The 18,373-nt window shown below is 41.9% G+C and overlaps 1 protein-coding gene and 1 long non-coding RNA gene across 4 annotated transcripts in view; both read left to right on the top strand.

Moving 5' to 3' along the window:
• RNF145 (ring finger protein 145) overlaps nt 1–3,749 on the top strand; it is a 51,869-nt gene extending 48,120 nt beyond the window's left edge. For all 3 annotated transcript variants that reach the window (XM_074360996.1, XM_045513108.2, XM_010950314.3), the window contains exon 11: nt 2,134–3,749. In XM_074360996.1, coding sequence (XP_074217097.1) covers nt 2,134–2,517 — 384 coding nt within the window. In that variant the 3' untranslated portion in view covers nt 2,518–3,749. The remainder of the gene's footprint in view (nt 1–2,133) is intronic.
• Nucleotides 3,750–6,170: 2,421 nt separating this feature from the next.
• LOC141577116 (uncharacterized) lies at nt 6,171–18,153 on the top strand. Its single transcript, XR_012505723.1, has 2 exons — nt 6,171–8,088; nt 15,594–18,153. It is a non-coding gene; the product is annotated as an uncharacterized LOC141577116 (long non-coding RNA).
• Nucleotides 18,154–18,373: the final 220 nt, after the last annotated feature.

Genomic DNA, 18,373 nt, shown 5'->3' with positions numbered 1-18,373 from the left:
GTTACATTACCAGGCAGAAATTATCTCCTGGGTGAAAAAAAAAAGTGGGCCTCAGAAATTACTAAAGACCTGATAAAAAAAAATATTTCCATTTTATGTCTAAAGTAGGTTTTTAATTTAGTCCCTGAAGTTCTAATTTATTGTTATTTTCAACATTATTGCTCACCCGCAAATAAAGGAAAAACAGGTTAGGTGTATTTTATATTTTACTCCTGAATATATATATACTTATATATACACACGCACACATACATATATGTACTGTCAAATATATACTATCAATCAGGAGTCGGCAGCTTCTGAAAAGTGGTGTGCCAAGATTCTGACTCTTTTCCTTCCAGTATTCCCAGGGTGGGAAGAAATGTTCATTCACTTAACATAGGTGGAGAGAGTATGTGCTTACCTGTGGGTTGAGGGGTATCTGAGATGGTACAGCCTGTGTGTGTGTAAGAGGGGGGCGGGAGGAGAGATGGTAGAGGCAACCGATGTGTACCATTGCACTTGGCCCACCTGGCACCTGTGCCCTTGGAAATATAACAATAATAAAAAATAGGCCTAGAGTTTAGTCATCAGTCCACCTATGCAAGAGGGTGACTGAGTAGCAGCTTTGACAGCTAACCTGTACTGTTGGAAGTGTGGATGGAAATTAGGAGCAATGATACAAACTATTTAAAATCACTCTTGAAGAGCATGGGCTGGTGGAATACAGCTCTGGATAGTGTCAGTGAGCATCCAGGGAGGTGCCTTCTCCAAGGCTGGTTTACAGTGTGATGGGATGTGTGTGTATGTGTGTATGTCAAGACTATCTAGAATAAGAATTTTTCCTGAGAGGAGAATTCACTTACCACTTTTTGATTGTTCTCAGAGTGTACTTTTAGATACTAGCAAAATAATGTTTTCCAGGTTGTTTTTGCACTTGGGGCGGGGATCTGAGGAGTAATGTAGTTTTCCCCCCAGGTTAAGTGGTCACTGTCTTCGTTCTGGCTCCATTGTGCTCAGTAGCCTTGTTGTACTCAGAGCAAAGCACAGCGAGGGCAGATTCAGGGCACCGAGGTCTAAAAGCACCATCTCTGGGGTGTAAGAGTCGCCTTTTTGTGTTTCCTGTTGTCACATCACTTTTTTTGAGGTGCTAGAACTCCCTGCTGATACCACACAGAACATGAACGTCAGAATGCTGAACTTCCCAGCTGGCTGCTTTTCCTTGGATGGCTTTCTGCTTAAAAATTCACTCCCAGGTGTTACCAGTTCTTGGCAAGGAATCTCTTCGATACCCACAACTCCTTGTTTTGGGACTTTAAACAGAATTAATGGTTGATCCATCAAATGTCTGTTCTTACAATTTAAACTTCATTTCCTCAGCCTTCCCTCCCCAAATATCTTAATGCAAGGACTGTTAATGCCAAGTATACCACTTGTTATCCCAGTGGTTATCGAACTTGAGTGTGCACAGAAGTCACATGGGTGGCTTGCTGTGTCTGTGGATCTGTGAATGCCATCTTCGGATATCCAGATCAGTAGGTCTTGAGGGGCGCCCAGAATATGCATGGTTAACAAGCACCCCTGGTGGTTCCAATGCAAATTGAGAAACACTGGCTTATGCCATATCCTGAAGACCGGGATGTACATCGTCCCTAACGAGATTGCCACTTCCTTGCCAATACCCTGGTGTTATGTGGCTGATTATCTCCTTGCCAATAAGCTCACCATGGAATACTCTGTTGAGCTGTGTTGAAGCAAAATGGTGGGAAAAGTTCTGTCCGCGTCGTATTTTCCGAGGTTTTAATTATACTTGTGTCATACCGATGGCGACCCAGAGATCACACTGCTACAGTTGTGTCACCTCATGTTTCATACTAAGGGAGAACCCAGTTAAGAAGATTGTTTCTTCCTCATTTTAGGTTTTTACTTCTTTTTACAAATTGCTTATCCAGTGGTTCTTGCATTATTTGTATAAAGGGGTCTCTGGTGTCAGGCGGATTATTACTAAAATATAAGATGAGTTTTATTCTAAGATCTGTGTTACATATTTTCTGTGGAGAATTTGTGGGAAAGGAATGTTGGAATTAGAACTTGGGCGTGGCAGCAAAGATTTTAGATAACAGGCATTTATGGGGTATCTTCCCCCCTCTTTAGGACATGAAATCTGCTGTGATCACGCCCTGCAGTCACTTCTTCCACGCAGGCTGCCTCAAGAAGTGGCTGTATGTCCAGGAGACCTGCCCTCTGTGCCACTGCCACCTCAAAAACTCCTCTCAGCTGCCAGGCTTGGGGCCTGAGCCGGGTGCACAGCCTCCTGCTGGAGCCGAGCAAAACGTGCTTCAGGAAGGTACTGAACCCCCGGGCCAGGAGCGTCCTCGAGGGACTGGGGTGCAAGAAGGTTCTAGGGACCATGACGCATGCGTTGCCAGAAGATCAGATAGCCAGGAAGGGACCTGTGAGCCCAAGGACAATCCCGTTACTGCGAAAGGGGAAGCGTGTCCTGCTGAGGTCAGCCTGCAAGAACGGGAGCAGGAGTAACGCTTTGCTGCCCCGGCGGAGAAGTTAGCTCACGATGTGCTTTGGGCTCAGATGCGAGGAATGAATGTATGAGGTGATTAGGCGGGAACCTTGACATTCCAAGGATCTAATCCAGGAAGTACTCTCAGTGGAGATGGCCTGCTTTCATCCCCTTGACAGTGTGGGAGAAATTTTGCAATGTATGCTAATCGCAGTGTATTTATGTATCCTATGCTGATGTTTGGTAGAGGTTTGCCAAGAAAATTCAACCTCAGCAGCTTCAGAAACTGCCCCTGATCTGATAAATAAAACAGATTTGAGTGTCTGAAAGGGGCTGACGAGAGGAGGATAAGGAGCATGAGGCCGGCATGGGAGGAAGCAGGCAGAGGTGGGACCGACGCTTCACTTTCTGTGGGACAGGATCATTATCGTTACAAAGTATGAGTAGCGACCAGCCCTTTTCTCCACCCTCTTCTCCCTCAGTTAATTGGAACTCAGTCAGGTGATTACTTGTACAGCACTGAAATGAAATCAAAGATGTAAAAGCATTGATTGTATTCAAAGATTGAAGCACGCTCATACTTCGTAAGTGCTTTGGGGGAGGGGGGTGGGCACTGGGGCCTTGTGGGTGCATTCATGTAATCTGAGACTCCTGAACTTTATGATGGAGTCTTCAATATTTTGATGTATATGAGACTTTTGTTAATACATTGTATACTGTGTTGGCTGTGTGAAGTAAACTAAAACTCTGGTGAACACTTTGGAGTCCACGTTAGTGTAGGGGACCAAAGTGGGAAGGGCTTTAGGGCACCGATAAAGGCCCTGCGTGCACTACTTTTCAATCCTGTGTAACGTTCAAATCCTGCAGCTGAATCAAAACAGTGTTAAATAACGGCAATATTTGCACTTTGGGAATGAGTACATGACTGTATGATCACACTCTGCAAATGCCGCTTTTAAAGCTGTTAATAGACTTTGCACCTTTTCTTTGACAAGGATGTGTCATATTTAAATTTTTACATTCATCATGGCTACCAGTAGATCTGGGGAGGGGGGAATGTAATTTTTTTATGGGAATTTTGATATGAAAAGAAACTAGTCATTTATTTATACAATAGGCTTGGCTCAAAAAGTGTTTTTCAGACTTGGTATTCCTAATGTGGGATGTGACTTTATTTTATTTTTAGTAGCAAATTTGGATGTAGACTGACAGACATAGCTGAATGTCTTAATAAATTTAAATTTGAAGATAACCCTGTTTTATTCCTGTGATGATGATTATTGTAAAGTGTCTTGCTGAAGTTCTGTTCTTGGAGGTTCTACCTAGCTGGGCTTCTGATATCGTGATCCCTGTCAAAGAATGCCCTGCAGATGGCAAAACTTTTTGATTGAGAAGTCTCAGTTCTTTGAAATCCTGCGTAGCAATGGTAGCAAACCTAACTCTGCAGCAGAAGCATCAGGGAGCTTTTTAAAAAAATTTCTGAACCCCACTTTAGACGTACTGAGTCAGCCTTTGGGGTGAATGTGCATTTCAGCGCTTCCTGGGTGATTCTATCCATCCAGACTGACACCAGCACAGTTTTACATTTAGGGAAGTGGCTAGGCCAGAATGGGTTTCTCCCCAGACGTAGCTGGAAGTTTCTCACCGTCCTGCTGGCAGTCCTTGTTAGGCAGAAAACAGAGCAGAGGGCCCCCTCTAGTGGTAGTCAGGCTGGTGTCCAGAGACCTACCAGTGATCTCAGATTTAAAACTAATTTTCAGCCTTTGTGTAAAAGGTATGTGGTCAGATATTAAACTTTTTGGTGCCCTGTTTGAAGAGATAAAATTGCAGATAAAGTTGAAGTTATCTACGGTGCAGTGAACTTGGCCATCCTTCAGCACTGTTTACACTTCTGACCAAAGGGTTCTCGTAGACCTAAGAGAAAGTACTGAGATGTTTTCACAAAAGCAGGGACTCCTTTGGCATCAGTCTCACCTCCTAATAGAGGTGAGGCCCCCACAGAGACCCCAGCTCTGTTTGCCAAGGCACGAGCCTCTCAGCCCAGCAGCCTGGCGGACAAACGGCACTCCATAGTGTGTGTGCTTTCGCTCCAGTCAGGAGAGCAACGTTACGCTGTAGTAGGAGCCGAACCCCTCAAGATCTCTGTGGCTTCAAAACAAACGATTATGTCACATATACTGTCTCTGTGTCTGTCAGTGAGTTGGCAGGGCTGCTGTGTTTGGTGCAGACAGCCGAATTTGTCCTGAACCTTCCTGATGGTCATGGCAAGGGAAGGGGCTCCGGAAGCCTGTCCATTAGCAATTACATGCTCTTCCCGGCAGTGGACACACCGCCCCATGGCCAGGACTGTGACCCCACCTGCACAAGAGGATGTGGAAGTTCAGTCCTTCCAACCCTAACCTTAACCCTAACCCTAACCCTAACCCTGGGCCTGGAAAGAGACGGATGGGCTGATGACTGCCACACCTCAGCTGAAGCAACACTTCATTTTTTATTTACACATTATTCAAAATTTGGGAGCACACCTGTGAATGATTCAAAATTCATGACTGAGAACCTCTGACTTAGTTTGCTCTCTGTTCTAGCAAGCTGGGACGGTAGCATTGTATAATGCCGTCTGTATTTCACATTTCTGTTTTCCGGTCCTTATTTTTTTTTATAGCTTTCAACTCACGGCCAGACTTCTGACTTAAGAAGGAAGACACAAAGTTTAACCACCTAGTTCGTACTGCTGAAGAGAAAACCAGAAAGTTAGATTCACTTTGCCTTCTCTGATGCTTGATCAAATTAAGAAAATATCAAAGCCCCACGGGCCAGTCTGCTTAACGATTTCCACTGTTTTTCAGGCAGTGCATACACAGTTTCACTCATCAGCTTTCTCTTAAAAACTTTGATCACCTTATGAACTTTGACATCGAAGTGAGTACTAGACAATCAAAACTGTCATACTGGTTTTCAACATGTATTTACACTGTTTCTTGCTTTTCATATATTCATATACAACTTTGTCCTAATGATCTAAATCATGCTGTTTGCACAGCATGTCTCTAGAGGTCTGACTTTCAAACACTGGGCTGAACACGAGGTTCCCTGGAACCCCTTGTTAGAATTTCCATGTTTTCTCTTAAGAATGTGCTAGGTTTTCATGAGTATTTTACGTGAGAAGCACTCTGCTTTTCCAAAAGGTTTAGGGGTATGTCAGATGGTAAATTTAACTGGTTAATGGAGAAGGAAAAATTTTATAGTTTCTGAGTTTAAAAGGGAGGGCTTTTTTCTATGGCTGTGGTAATCGGACAAGAGCCATACAGAGATTTAAGTATTACTAAATTATGTGCCAGTTTTGGGGGGGAAAAAAACCTTAAAAAAAAAAAAAAGGTTTTACACTCTAGTTGCCTCCATTCTGGCTTTAATAAAAATAGAATTTCTCCAACTGTAGAATCATGGCAAGTTAAGACAGGAGTTAATTATAAGATTTTGACTGTTTTTTGAAAATGCTCTATTTTAAAAATTTTATTTTTCCTCATTCTTTTCAACACTAATTATTTGGAAAGTAAAATATTAAAAAAAAATAACAAAACCAAAAATCACTCGCAATCTCACTTTTGGAATTAGTCTCCTCCAGTTTTACATCCAGTGTTAGCAGAACTACCCTTGTTGACAAGCCCCCCCCCCCCCCCCCCCCCCCCCCGCCTCCAGGGGTTTCACTTCTCTTTTCAAAGGCCACTGCCTATCATTTGGCTTCTGAAATTCAAATACATCCCAGGCAGTTTTGTAATTCATCAGTTAAGGCACACCTGCTCCTCCCGCTTTTGAAGAGAGAGAATACTATGACTTCTAAAAATAGAGTTATATTTTGTAGGTAGTACTTGCTAAGAAAATAATCCAAAGTTCTAGGAGCAGCTTAGAGAAAGAGTGACTGTGGGCACTCAGAGAAAGTCTCTCCTCTCCTCCAGTGGGTTGGACATTGGTTGCAGTATGGCTGAGTAAAATGTAGGGCATTTCTAGGGAGGACAGTAAACCCTGCTCTTAACCACACTTCTGGTGTCCCGTTCATTTTCCTTTTCTCACTGACACCAATCTTGGTGTTCTTTTTCCAACTTTTTTTTTTTTTTAATGAATATTGGCTGCTTGACCCTTAAATTTTATTTCTATTCTTAGTAGATGGAAGTAACTCCTTGCTTTGCTGTTGTTTTGTATGTCCTAAGGTAAGAGCGAATGGCTTCTGACTAGCTGGTAATGATCATCTCATGAATGGAGACGAAATTCCAAGTCAGTTCTGGGTGGAATATTCTCTTTTCCAAACGACAGCTTCCCAAACTGCAGTCATCTCTCTGGTTGACATCGAGCCTGCTGATTTCCTTTGACGATCCTTTGTCAGTCCCCTTGGATTTAGGGAAATAGCAGAATGGGTGAGAGGAGCCCCGAGTAAAGGCAGGAGCTCTGGGCGATGCTTTTGACTCCCTTTCAAGCTGTGTGATCCTTGGCCAGCCTTTGTTTCTCTGGGCTTCAGCCTCACTTGGAAAAATAATCACCGAGGTGTCATTCTGCTCTTAAGATTTTGCCCATCTGTATTTTTCATCTTTACCACTGACAGAGTGAAGAGCTTCGTGTATTTTTTTTTAACGTGCTATGCCAAACATTAAACGTAGCTAAGGTTCGGCTTTACCACTGTATTCCCAGCGCCTCACACAGGGCGGGAGCTCTCTCGGTGTCTTCTGACTGAGCAAACAAATTTAGTAGGTAGCTCCTTGTATGAACCCCTTAGTTCAAAAATGGCAGGGAATTCTGTTAGCTCTAGAGACAGCATAATGTGATGTGCCTGCTAGAAGTAATTTCTGTAAGATGATTGTTTTGTTATCTGAATTCAGATACAGAGTTCAGGGCTTCTAGAACAGAGCTTACAGGCTTGGCGTATTCAGGTGTAATCTCGGCTGATCAATTTTGCTTTGTTTTGTTGTTGGGCCTTAATGGTGCATTTCTAAATGGTGTTTTAAAAAGAACATTTGACTTAGTCGCCAACCCTTTAAAAATTATGTGACTATAGATCCAAATAATACAGGTTCTAGCTTCTTTTGGAAAGTTGGAAGAGCTGCCCCCTGAGGTTACTCATTCCTGCCTGGCACCGGTTCCCAGGAGTGGAGGAGGGTCGAGTGGGCTTTCTGATCACCCCCAGATACCCTCCCCACCACGACCTGCTCTAGAAAATTAGACTGTAATCATCAAATTCTCCTGTTCACATGAGAGGTGCTGCGATTACTGGGCAAGTTTGACTTCTCACTTAATAAAGTTGTACAGTGCATATATTCCACGTTGATCAAAGTGAGAAATAGAACCAGGAGCAACGTGGATAAATCTCACGTTCATTTGTGAAAGCATAGAATCCGTATATTTTCATTTTTCTTTAATTGCATTAGTTAAAAAAAAATCAATGACCAAGTGTTTCATTTGAAGGTATTTTCAAATTTGGGTCTATCTTTGAATTTTGCAGTGTGATATCCACAAATTGTCACAGCGTTTTTCCATCTTTGTTAGGCATTGGAAGCAAGTGAAAAACACAGCTGCCTGGACCCAACCCCATCGATTCTGACTGGGTAGGTTTGGGATGGAGCCTGGATCTTTATCTTTTTACAGATTTTGCAGATGATTCCGATCCCATCGAAAGGTGAGAACTTTTGATCTGGAGCAAATCTTCTTGCTCTTTTAGTGGGTAGGTCAGGGTGTGGGAGGGGGTGTTCCTTGTTTTTGGAACTCCTGCTTTTATGGAAGAAGATTCTTAGAGGAGAAATACACAAGAAGATATTTGCCTCTGCGGAACATTTACGGCTCAGGATCGTAGGCGACAGAACAGCTCGCAGGGCTCCTGCCGCAAAGCAGCACAGCCCGGCCGGCGTGTCAGTGCAGGTGTGTGTGTGAGATCGACCCAGTCTACCAGCCACTCTGGTTGATTACCCACCCATAAATGGCTGGAACTATTTATATGCGAAGGTAAATCATTGTCAGTTTTTTTCCCCCCACAGCGTACAGTAGTAAAGAACCATAGAATTTTTGGAGGTAAACTAGCCTTCAGAGATCCAGGTCATCTGTGGGTGTGCTCTTTGGCACGAGAACAAACCACACACTTGTCCATCGCCACACAGTCGATGGCAGTGCTGGGAATACTGCTTGGATCTCCTGAATTCCAGTCTGATGATCTTTCTACTACACCTGCTCCCCTCAAAACAATTTCCAAACACCCGTGTCTGTTATGTTGCGTTCCCGAGTGCCATTTCGTTAACATTTAAAGGCATTATATGTAAGCTTTGCTGAGAAGATGACACAGTTAAGAATTTCTGGGATATTATATTTTAAACTATCAATCTGACATCAAAATTTTGGTGAGCTACTTAAAAAAGGGGAAACAAAGAGTGAAATAGATAATAGTTGAGGTGCAGAATAAATCGTAACATGTGGCAAGCCACAGCCCATCAAGACATGGAAGTTGGGAACTGTGGGCTATAAAATGCCCTTGTACCGTTTATTAGGAAAATGCTGTCTGTGTAGTCAAAGCCACAAATCGTGCAGACCCTGTGGTCACACTATTTATAGGGACAGATGGGAAGTGTTTGAAACTGGGGAGTCAAGTCTTGGCTGAGAGAATTTTAAAATAGAGAGCTGCTTCCCTGCCAAGATAAGTCTACTGCTCTGAGGGCAGAAAGCCAGGGACCCATAGCTAGAAACATGATAAATCCCCGTCTTCTCTCTCGTTGTTTAAGAGATCTTTTCCGAAGCCTTCCCTAAATTACCCTGAAACTCCTCCCTCTCCCTTAAAAAGTGAGACACCATTTTTTTCACATTTGTCAAAAGCGAGTGTTGTGTATTACTCACCCAGCAGTGAGCTTGAAAGATGGGAACCTCTGTGTTGTGGTGTTGCTGACGGTGGAGGACTGGTTCCTAAAAGGACACGTGTGTAAGCAAGTATGTTGACAAGGGAAGGAAGCCGATTAGCTGAGCTGCTTTGTATCATGAGAACAGACCAGTGTCGTTTATCTTATGGGTTTAGGTTTTTGTCATTTCTTTCACATTTAAGGAGAAAAAAGCAAATAGTAGCTTGAAGAAATGATACCTAAGAAATGCATTCGTGCCTACAGTGGAAAGCAGCAACCAGAGGACACTTGGTCACTTGGGAGGAATCGAAAAGCCAACTTTTAAGAAATATTTTTATTTCAAAAGACAGAAGGCAGTATTAACTACTTAGCACGCTTTTACTGAAATACGGAGCCAACACGTACTTCTCAGGTCACAAAAGCAAACACAAACGAACTTTTTGCTTTGTCAAACGGCTGTGCACACATGGGATCTTGCAGTTCTGGAACGTGTCCCTCATTCCACAAGTCTGCTGGTCTGCCCGAGAGCCTAGGGGATGGAGAAGATGAAAGGAAGGGGTGGGGAAGGGGCATCAGGAGAGACTGGAGAGATGCTCAGGGACAAGGTCACGAGGTCATGGGGGCGCTGGCGCTCCACATTAGAATGTTTTGACTTTGAACTGAAGACTCACCATTTAGGAAGCTCATGCTGCTGTTGTGTGGAACGTGGATTGGAAGGAGGGCAGGAGTGGATGCTAGAGACCTGATAAGAGGCCGTGGCAGTTCAGGTAAGAGGTGATGCCCCGGCAGTTAGACGTTACCCATTACCCACTCTCCACCGTGCTTGGCTAGGACCCGGAGTGCAGTCATCACTCATGGTGCCCGGTGGGCATGATCTCCCCAAATAGCCCCAGTCCCGCAGGTGAGGAAGCGAGGTCCAGAGTGTTTAAAATAGACCTCACAGACCACACAGCTAGGAAGTTCCAGGTCTGTGATTCTAACCTACTGCTAATTAGTTGCAAAGCCTGAGATTATGTCTTATTTTTATTTGCCTCTCTGTACAATGTTCACATCAATTTCTCCCCACACTCAGCGAGTCTCTCTCTGCAACTGCCTCCTCACCAGTATTCATTTTCTGTTCCTTTTAAGACGAGGAGAATTATATTTCAGAGCAATTTTTTTTCCCCTTAGCCAACTGCTTCTATTCCAAATGAAGGGTAACCACAGCTGGTGGGTTAGTTGGGTTCAGTGCCAGAACCCAACCTGGATAAAAATCTTCTATGTGGGATTGTATTAAATGTGTGCCTTTGGGGAGTTCTTCAGACATCTGGGGAATTTAAACTAGTAATTTATAACAGGTTTCCTTGACTAGCAAGATAATTCTGTAGTGAGAAGAGCAGGACTTTATCTCAAACTGTAAGCAGCAGTCGAAAGAAGTTTAGTAGATGAAACTTGGAAATTCTCAAGCCTCTATGTGCAAGTTTACACGTTTGCTTTGCTCTTTTTTCATTTTTTTAAGAAGGCATAAAAATTCCTTATTTGACCTTTTTTTGGTCACTGTTACTTTGATACAATTTTAAACTTACAGGAAAGTTGCTAGAATAGTACAAAGCACCTCTGTGTCCCCCTCACCCAAATTCCCCAGCAGTTAACGTTGCCACATTTGCTTACTGTTTTCTCTCTCAACACATACACACATTATTATTATTATTTGAACCACTTAAAAATAAGCTGCAGGCATAATGCTGCCTTACTCTAATATTTTGGAGTATATTTACTGAAACAAGGACATTTTCTTACATAATTGTAGTAAAATGATCAGGACAGAGTGAAACACCGACACAGTATCATTATTTAATCCTCACTGACTGATTCACACGGTTATTCAAGTTTCATCAATTATCCCAATACCGTCCTATTTTATAGCTCTTTCCATGGCCTTCCCCCACATCCCACGCAGAACGAAACACAGGCTTTAACACTGCATCGCACATCCATTCGACAAAGCTCTTCAGTCTCCTTAATCTGGAACAGCTCCTCACGGTTTTTTGACTTCCATGGCGATTGTATATTTGAAGAGAAATAAATTACAATAGGAATAGATCATAGATTAGGTACACATTATAATGTATAATCTCTACATAAATTTACACTCTCCAGTCTATCTAATGTATATATAATACCATATAATGGGTACATGAATATACCCATGAATGCTTACATAATCTATGATCTATTGGGAAGAGATCTTTGAATGAGAGGGGGCAGCAAGAGCAAAGACCCAGAGGCAAGGGAGGACATGGTTGGTTGGTTGGGAACCTAGAGAAATTTAATGTGTGTGTTCTGTTCCGTATGGTAGCCGTATTGGATATCCACGTGTGTAATCTACTGTATAGATTGTAGGTGATGCAAGAACTCATGAGTCCATTCTAACAAAGATAAACATAAATAAATAAGAGAATAGAGAAATCTCTTCTTTCAATAAAATAATAACTAATACAAATGTAGAAAGAAATGCCAAAAGTGGGGAGTTAACCATTTTGCAACCATTATAGTAATAACTGGTTCAGGCAAGGATCATCAGTGCATATTAAAACTAGTGGATGAAAATTTGAAAAGGCAAAAGATATTTATATAGTCTCAAAGTATTGCCCCATAAATCATTTATTAGTTAATTAGAAAGGGGAAGGGGGCTTGTGGTAGAGTGTGCGCCTACCACGCACAAAGTCCTGGGTTCAATTCCCAGTACCTCTATTAAAAGGTAAATAAATAAATAAAAACCTAATTACTTCCCAAAACCCCCCAAAAAAATTAGAGACGGGAAGACAGTAACTTTACAATGGGTAAACTTGGTGGATACAGCCTGAACCAAATGATCCAAGTTTACACTACCAAAGTGTAGACAAACCATTACCATTACCATGTGCCTCTCGGTCTGATTAATTAAGGAAGGTGTAACTTCACTTATGTGATATTCCTATTAAAAATAGGAAAGCAGACAAACCCCAAGTGAGGAATATTCTACAAATTGATGCCTGCTTTTAACAACAAGCTTGCTTGCGAAGGGTTGCATCAGAAGTTGCATTATCAAAGATGACCACTAGATGTCACTGTGGTTTTACAGATTGCACAACTTTTATCGGCTTTGGTTAAGACTGTAACTTCCTTTGGGGCCTGCCTCTTTACTTCGATACCCTAGCCAGTTCCAACAGATAACAGCATTTGAGGTGCCTACAAGTTAAGTAACGGTCTAGCACTGGAGGAGGCTGTAGTGAGCTGAGATTAAAGCGTGTCTCTGTCTCTTGGGCAATTTCTGCCCTGTCTCTGGGCCTCTTGTGAAACCAAGAGGACTTGGATTGCCAGCTCCTAGTCTCAAGCTCTCACAGTCTATGATTTAAAGCTGAGTTTTTTCTTAACTAGAATCACTTGAGTGCCTTTTACAAGATTTTTGCCCAACCCACATTGGACACAGTATTGGTTTTCTTTGTGTATTTTTTCACCCAGGACTCTTATTTGTTTGTCTTTAAGTTGACTCTGTTTTTCCTAAATGTAGATAAGAAAAAAAAATTTATAGTCCGATCGCAAATGGAAACCAGTCCACTTTCCATAAATAGCAAGTAACCACAAAAATAAATACAATAAAAACAACATAATGTAATTAAATTTGAACTAAATGCTTTTGTCTGCCAAGGGCTCAGAGCCTGTGGCCTGCTCTGTTTTTCCTCTTCAAAGGGAGGTTTGGAGGTGTTAAAGAGAAGCTGAAGACAGGCTGGCCCTTTGACATTCCTCTTGATGTAAGAAAAAGAACTGAGAATGAGAAGAGACTTTCCTCTCTGTGCAGTTAGTTCAGTATTATTTAATTCTGTATCTGCAAAACCAACCACAGTGCTTCATGTACCATCTAAAACCAGTCCTATGCTTTCATAAGCTGTTTCAAGTTATAGTATTTGCTTTCCTCCATTCTTTCTTTCTCTTTTTGTCTTTTTTCTTCCCTTCCTTCCCTCCCTCCCTTCCTCCCCCGTCTTCCTTCCTTCATTTCTTTTTCTTCCTTCCTTCTTGTCCCTTCCTTCCTTTTCTTTTTCTTTCTTTCTCTCTCTCTCTTTCATTCTTTTTTTTTTACATTTTTTATTGAGTTATAGTCGTTTTACAATGCTGTGTCAAATTCCAGCGTAGAGCACAATTTTTCAGTTATACGTGAACATACATGTATTCATGGTCACATTTGTTTTCCTCTGTGAGTCTCTTTCATTCTTGATTCTTCAGTTCTGATAGATCAGAAAGAGCGTCCCTAGAAATCATACATTATTGTTTTCTTCAGTCTCTATTTAAACTTTCATTTTATTTTGACAGTCCTTTCAGTTCAGTATAGGTTTTGCTTCCCTTTCGTGTTGATCTAAATTTGCTTTAATATTCAGTCTTCTTCCGTTTAAAACACTCGCTCCTTTTTTAACAGAGATGATATATACCTGTCTTCGGTCAATGTCGGAGCAATTATATGCCACCAAATGACTTGTGATTTGGCATCTTCTCCTGATAAAGGCTTATGATAGATAGGATGTGGCAGAGGTCAGGAATTCTGCTGAGTACAACCTGAGGGTATGCTTCAAATTGCTTGAGCTTTATCCAAATCCCTCAGGACACAATCAGAAAACTGGTCCCCTTCAATTTTGGTGCAAAGGCTTTTTCCTTATTCTTCACAGAGAGTCCGAGTGAAGACGTCTGAGGCCGGGCTACCTAATTGCACTCTTTACTCCCTCACGTTTGTGTAGCTCATTCCTGCTTTGTATAGTCTGTTATAATTACTCATTTGCTGGCCACAATTAGCATAGGGGGTTTTGCAGGAGCAGAGACTATTTCTTAGCTACCCAGTGTTACTAAATAATTTAAAAAGGGGAAGACAAAGCATTTCTATCAGATGTGTTTTGTTTTCCTAATGCCTGTGTCGCTGTTAAGGAAAATCATTACAAAGTAAAGAAATCAGGAAATTCTTGAAGATCAATATACTAATTATTTCCCACATTATAAAAGTTATTTTTTCATAATTTTCTTTACTTGGTGAGATGAATTTAATTTGCCATTAGAAGCCCAAAAGCTAAGAGGTCAGTTTCCGTGTTCAACAAAACAATGTTTTTTCTCTAGCACAAAATACTGTTCCTATCTGTAAAAAAAAAAAACCAAAAAAACAAAAACGAACTATCTGGAGAGAGACCTTTTCAGAAGAAATGTTCATAAAAAGGTTGATTTTGTATCAATAGAGACTTTTGTTTCTATACCAAATTCTGTAAAACTACATCCTTACCACCTACCCAGCCCAATTCAGGGTCAAAACCCTGTTTTATTTCCTTTCTCAGTGTTCATTGCTATAACTATGCTGAGATTCAAAACCAGGGTGAGCAGATATTAAAGATTTCACAAGATACACTAAATATACAAATGAAACCGTATGATATCACTTACATGTGGAATCTTTAAAAAAAAAAAAAAGGACACAATTGAACTTATTTACCAGAGACAGACTCACAACCATAGAAAACAAATGTATGGTTACCAAGGGGATTTGCAGTTACTAACTACTATATATGAAATAGATAAACAACAAGGTCCTACTGTATAGCACAGGGAGCTATGTTCAATACCCTGTAATGGCTATAATAAAAAAGAATATGAAAAGGAGTGTGTGTGTATATACATATATTTAAAAATGAATCACTATGCTGTACACTAGAAATTGACACACATTGTAAATCGACTGTATTTCAATTAGAAAAATCCCCCAAAAGAAAATAGGAAATCAAACATGAGCATGATTATTTTCTGGTGAGAGACATACTTGAGAGCTGCCGAAGGATTCTTCAGGCTTCCCCTGACATGTTTGTAACTGGTGCTGGTGAACTTTTATGATTCCGTTACCCTCTTGTTTACAGGTTCCTGCCCTTCCCCCGCCCCACCTCCCACAACATTTGCGCAACTGTTGCATTCTATGTTGACATCAATCTTAATGGATGACGGTATTCTGGCAGAATCTCCTTCCCGGGTTTGCTGAAAATCACACAGAAGTGTACGTTGAGTCCAATTCTGGAACTATGCCCTCCCTATATGTCCCCAGGGCTGCAAATCATGCTTTATTTCATTGTTTCAACATGTCTAGGGCCAGCGTGTCTCTTCGAGATCCTGAGCTAAGTATTGTCTTCCCAGCACATCTATAACTATCGATTTCTATGAGAGAAGCCTAATTATGTTTGTGCTTGTCTTAGGACCACAGCTTCCAGAGGCTTTAAAGATCCCTTCATCCCATCTGGTGGCCGGGTCCTCAGCGTGTCAGCCTTCTGTGGTGCAAGCAGCAGAAACCAACTCTGGGCAAGTGACACCAAAAAGGGTGTTTATTGTATTCATAAAGGGCGGCTCATGGATAAATAAAACCAGCCAAAGACCCAGGCTAGGAAGGGTCAGAAACCGTATGGACCCCGGGGAGGCACTAACCAGCAGTGTCTTTGGGAGTTATCCAGTGGTGACTCCTTTATCTGGGGGAACTTTAAACTGCCCCCCGTCCCAATTTTCAGTCTGGGCACTTGAGATTTTTTTACGCTTATTCAGAATGCTATGTGAAATAGTTTAAAGCTGTTCCCCCCTAGTCCTACCCTCGGAGGGATTGCCACCCCCATCCCTTCTACACAAAAATGGTAAAGCTGCCACTGAAGTAACCGCGGCGGGGAATCAGCCTTGCATTGCCTCCCGGACTCCACCAGGACCACTGCAGAGAAGGGGGTCCTGGCGGGGACAGTCCACGGGGCTCGTCTTCGGTCATGATGTGACGCCCTGTGTGCAGAGTTATTGTTAAGTCAAGGTTGTCACGATAGGGGAGAGATCACTCTCCTCCAGGAAAACGAGAGGCTGTTCTGCTAGGAAGGAGGGATGGCCAAGACGTGTGCTCACTAACCTCACAGGAGGGGGACCCTCACTTCCTGTAGCTCTTGACGGGGTGCTTGTCAGTTAGCACAGGGCCATCAAGTCTGTTTTCCAAAGCGTGGGACGTCTAGATTTTCAAAAATCTTGCACCATTTTTAAAAGCTTTATCAAAGTGTAACTTACATGTGATAAAGTGTACATCTTTAAAGTGTAGCATCTGCTAAGTTTAAACATACGTATGCACCTGTGAAGTGTCATCCCAGTCATGATGGTGACCCTGTCACCGTCCATTTGCCTCATATATTTTTATAATCTCTCTCCCTGCCCCCCACAGCCCTCCAAATAACCACTGACGGACTTGCCCTCACAATAGATACCTTTGCATTTTTTAGAATTTATATGATTGGAATCCTAAAATATTTACTCTTCTTTTTTTTTCTGTTTTTTTTTTTCTGTTTGATAATTGCTTTCAGATCCATAATGATATAGGAATCTCTTTTTTTTCTGATTAATAGTCTTATCTTTACATATACTGTGGTTAGTTATCCCTTCATCTGTTTATGAACATTCGAGTTATTTCCCATTTTTGACTATTGGAGACAAAGCAGGTACGAATATTTGTGTCCAATTCTTAATATGGGGGAAAGGGAGCTCTTTTCCCTCTGCCTCAAAGGAAATCTTTATTAATCATGTATGGTTCACACATGTTCTTTTAAAAACTCAGCTTTTTAGAGAAACACAATCCTTATGAGTGGCTTCAGCTTTGCATCAGGAGTCTTGTTTTAAAAGAAAAGGTGGTACAACTTGTTGACACTACAGTGTTTTCTAAATAAACTCTTTTAAAAAAAATTCTGGTCTTTCTTAAATGTTACAGCAAGACAGATGCAGAGCAGACAACAATTATAGTTTATATTTACAAAAGAGCTGTAAGTGCAAACAGTTAAAGGCTCTAAGTGTATTTTACTCACTCAGTTCAGTATGAAATTGGTTTCCTAACACTTGATTGTGAAAAAGACACTTAAAAACCATTCTAAGGTTTAGCCTGAGTCTTTCTTTCTGCAAGGGACCCTGGTGGCATCAGTTCACAAACAGCACACCATTACATCCACTCCTAAAGGCTGGGGCGCCCTTTCCTCCTTTTGACTCCTCTGTTGGCTCTAATCCTGTGAACATGTTATGCTGTATAGTAAAAGGCAAAGGACCATCTTACTGAAATAGATTAGGTACTGGAGCTAATGTTCCTGAAGTTAATGTGCTTTCCAAGATTTACTCCAAAAACAGAAGGGCAGCAGAATGACTTCCCATGTCCCATGGTTAAAATGATGGCTATTAAATTTGCCTTTCCCTGCTGCAGACTCACCTCAGAGTACAACCCCGCCCCCTTTGAGTTTGCTGGCTGCAGATCCTGCCCTTCCTTGAGCAGAAGTCAGCCTCCGTTGGCGTTCACCTGCTGACCCTCGCTCCACTTCCTTGAGTGCATCCAAAGCAGCGCCTTCAGATGCTTGGCGTCAGCGTGCGAGCCCCTCCCCGCTCACTTTCTGCGCTCTGAGCCTGTGAGTTTCTCTCCCTGAAAGGCATTTGCTCCAGGTCTTTACATGAGACGCCTTCTCACTCTCCAGGTCCCAGATGTCATCTCCTCGGAGAGACCTGCTCTGACACATCTGGCTCAAGGCCCTCATCCCCAAAGCCTCCTTTTACTGCACATAACCTGCTTTTGGTACTCTATATTGTCATCAGAAATTACCTTTTTCGGGGGCTTGCTTTCCACTGTCTATCTCCCCACAGCTGTAAGCCCCGTGAGAATAGAGAACTTCTCTTCCTGTTACTGTATGCCTGCTGTCTAGAACTGTGCCTTTCATGACTGAAGTTGCTCAACAAATATTTATTGAATAAACTGACAAATTAATAGTATGATTCATACAGTTTTTTATTGAAGTACAGTCAGTTACAATGTGTCAGTTTCTGGTGTAGAGCACAGTGTCCCAGCCATGCATGTACATACATATATTTGTTTTCATATCTTTTTCATCAAAGGTTATTACAAGATATTGAACATTGTTTCCTGTGCTACACAGAAGAAACTTTTTAAAATCTATTTTTATATATAGTGGCTAACATTTGTAAATCT

Source organism: Camelus bactrianus, chromosome 3 (genome assembly GCF_048773025.1).
Source record: "Camelus bactrianus isolate YW-2024 breed Bactrian camel chromosome 3, ASM4877302v1, whole genome shotgun sequence".
In the NCBI taxonomy this organism is placed as follows: Eukaryota; Metazoa; Chordata; class Mammalia; order Artiodactyla; family Camelidae; genus Camelus; species Camelus bactrianus.
The sequence above is the reverse complement of the archived record's forward strand: the minus strand, read 5'-3'. Positions and strand labels throughout refer to the sequence as shown.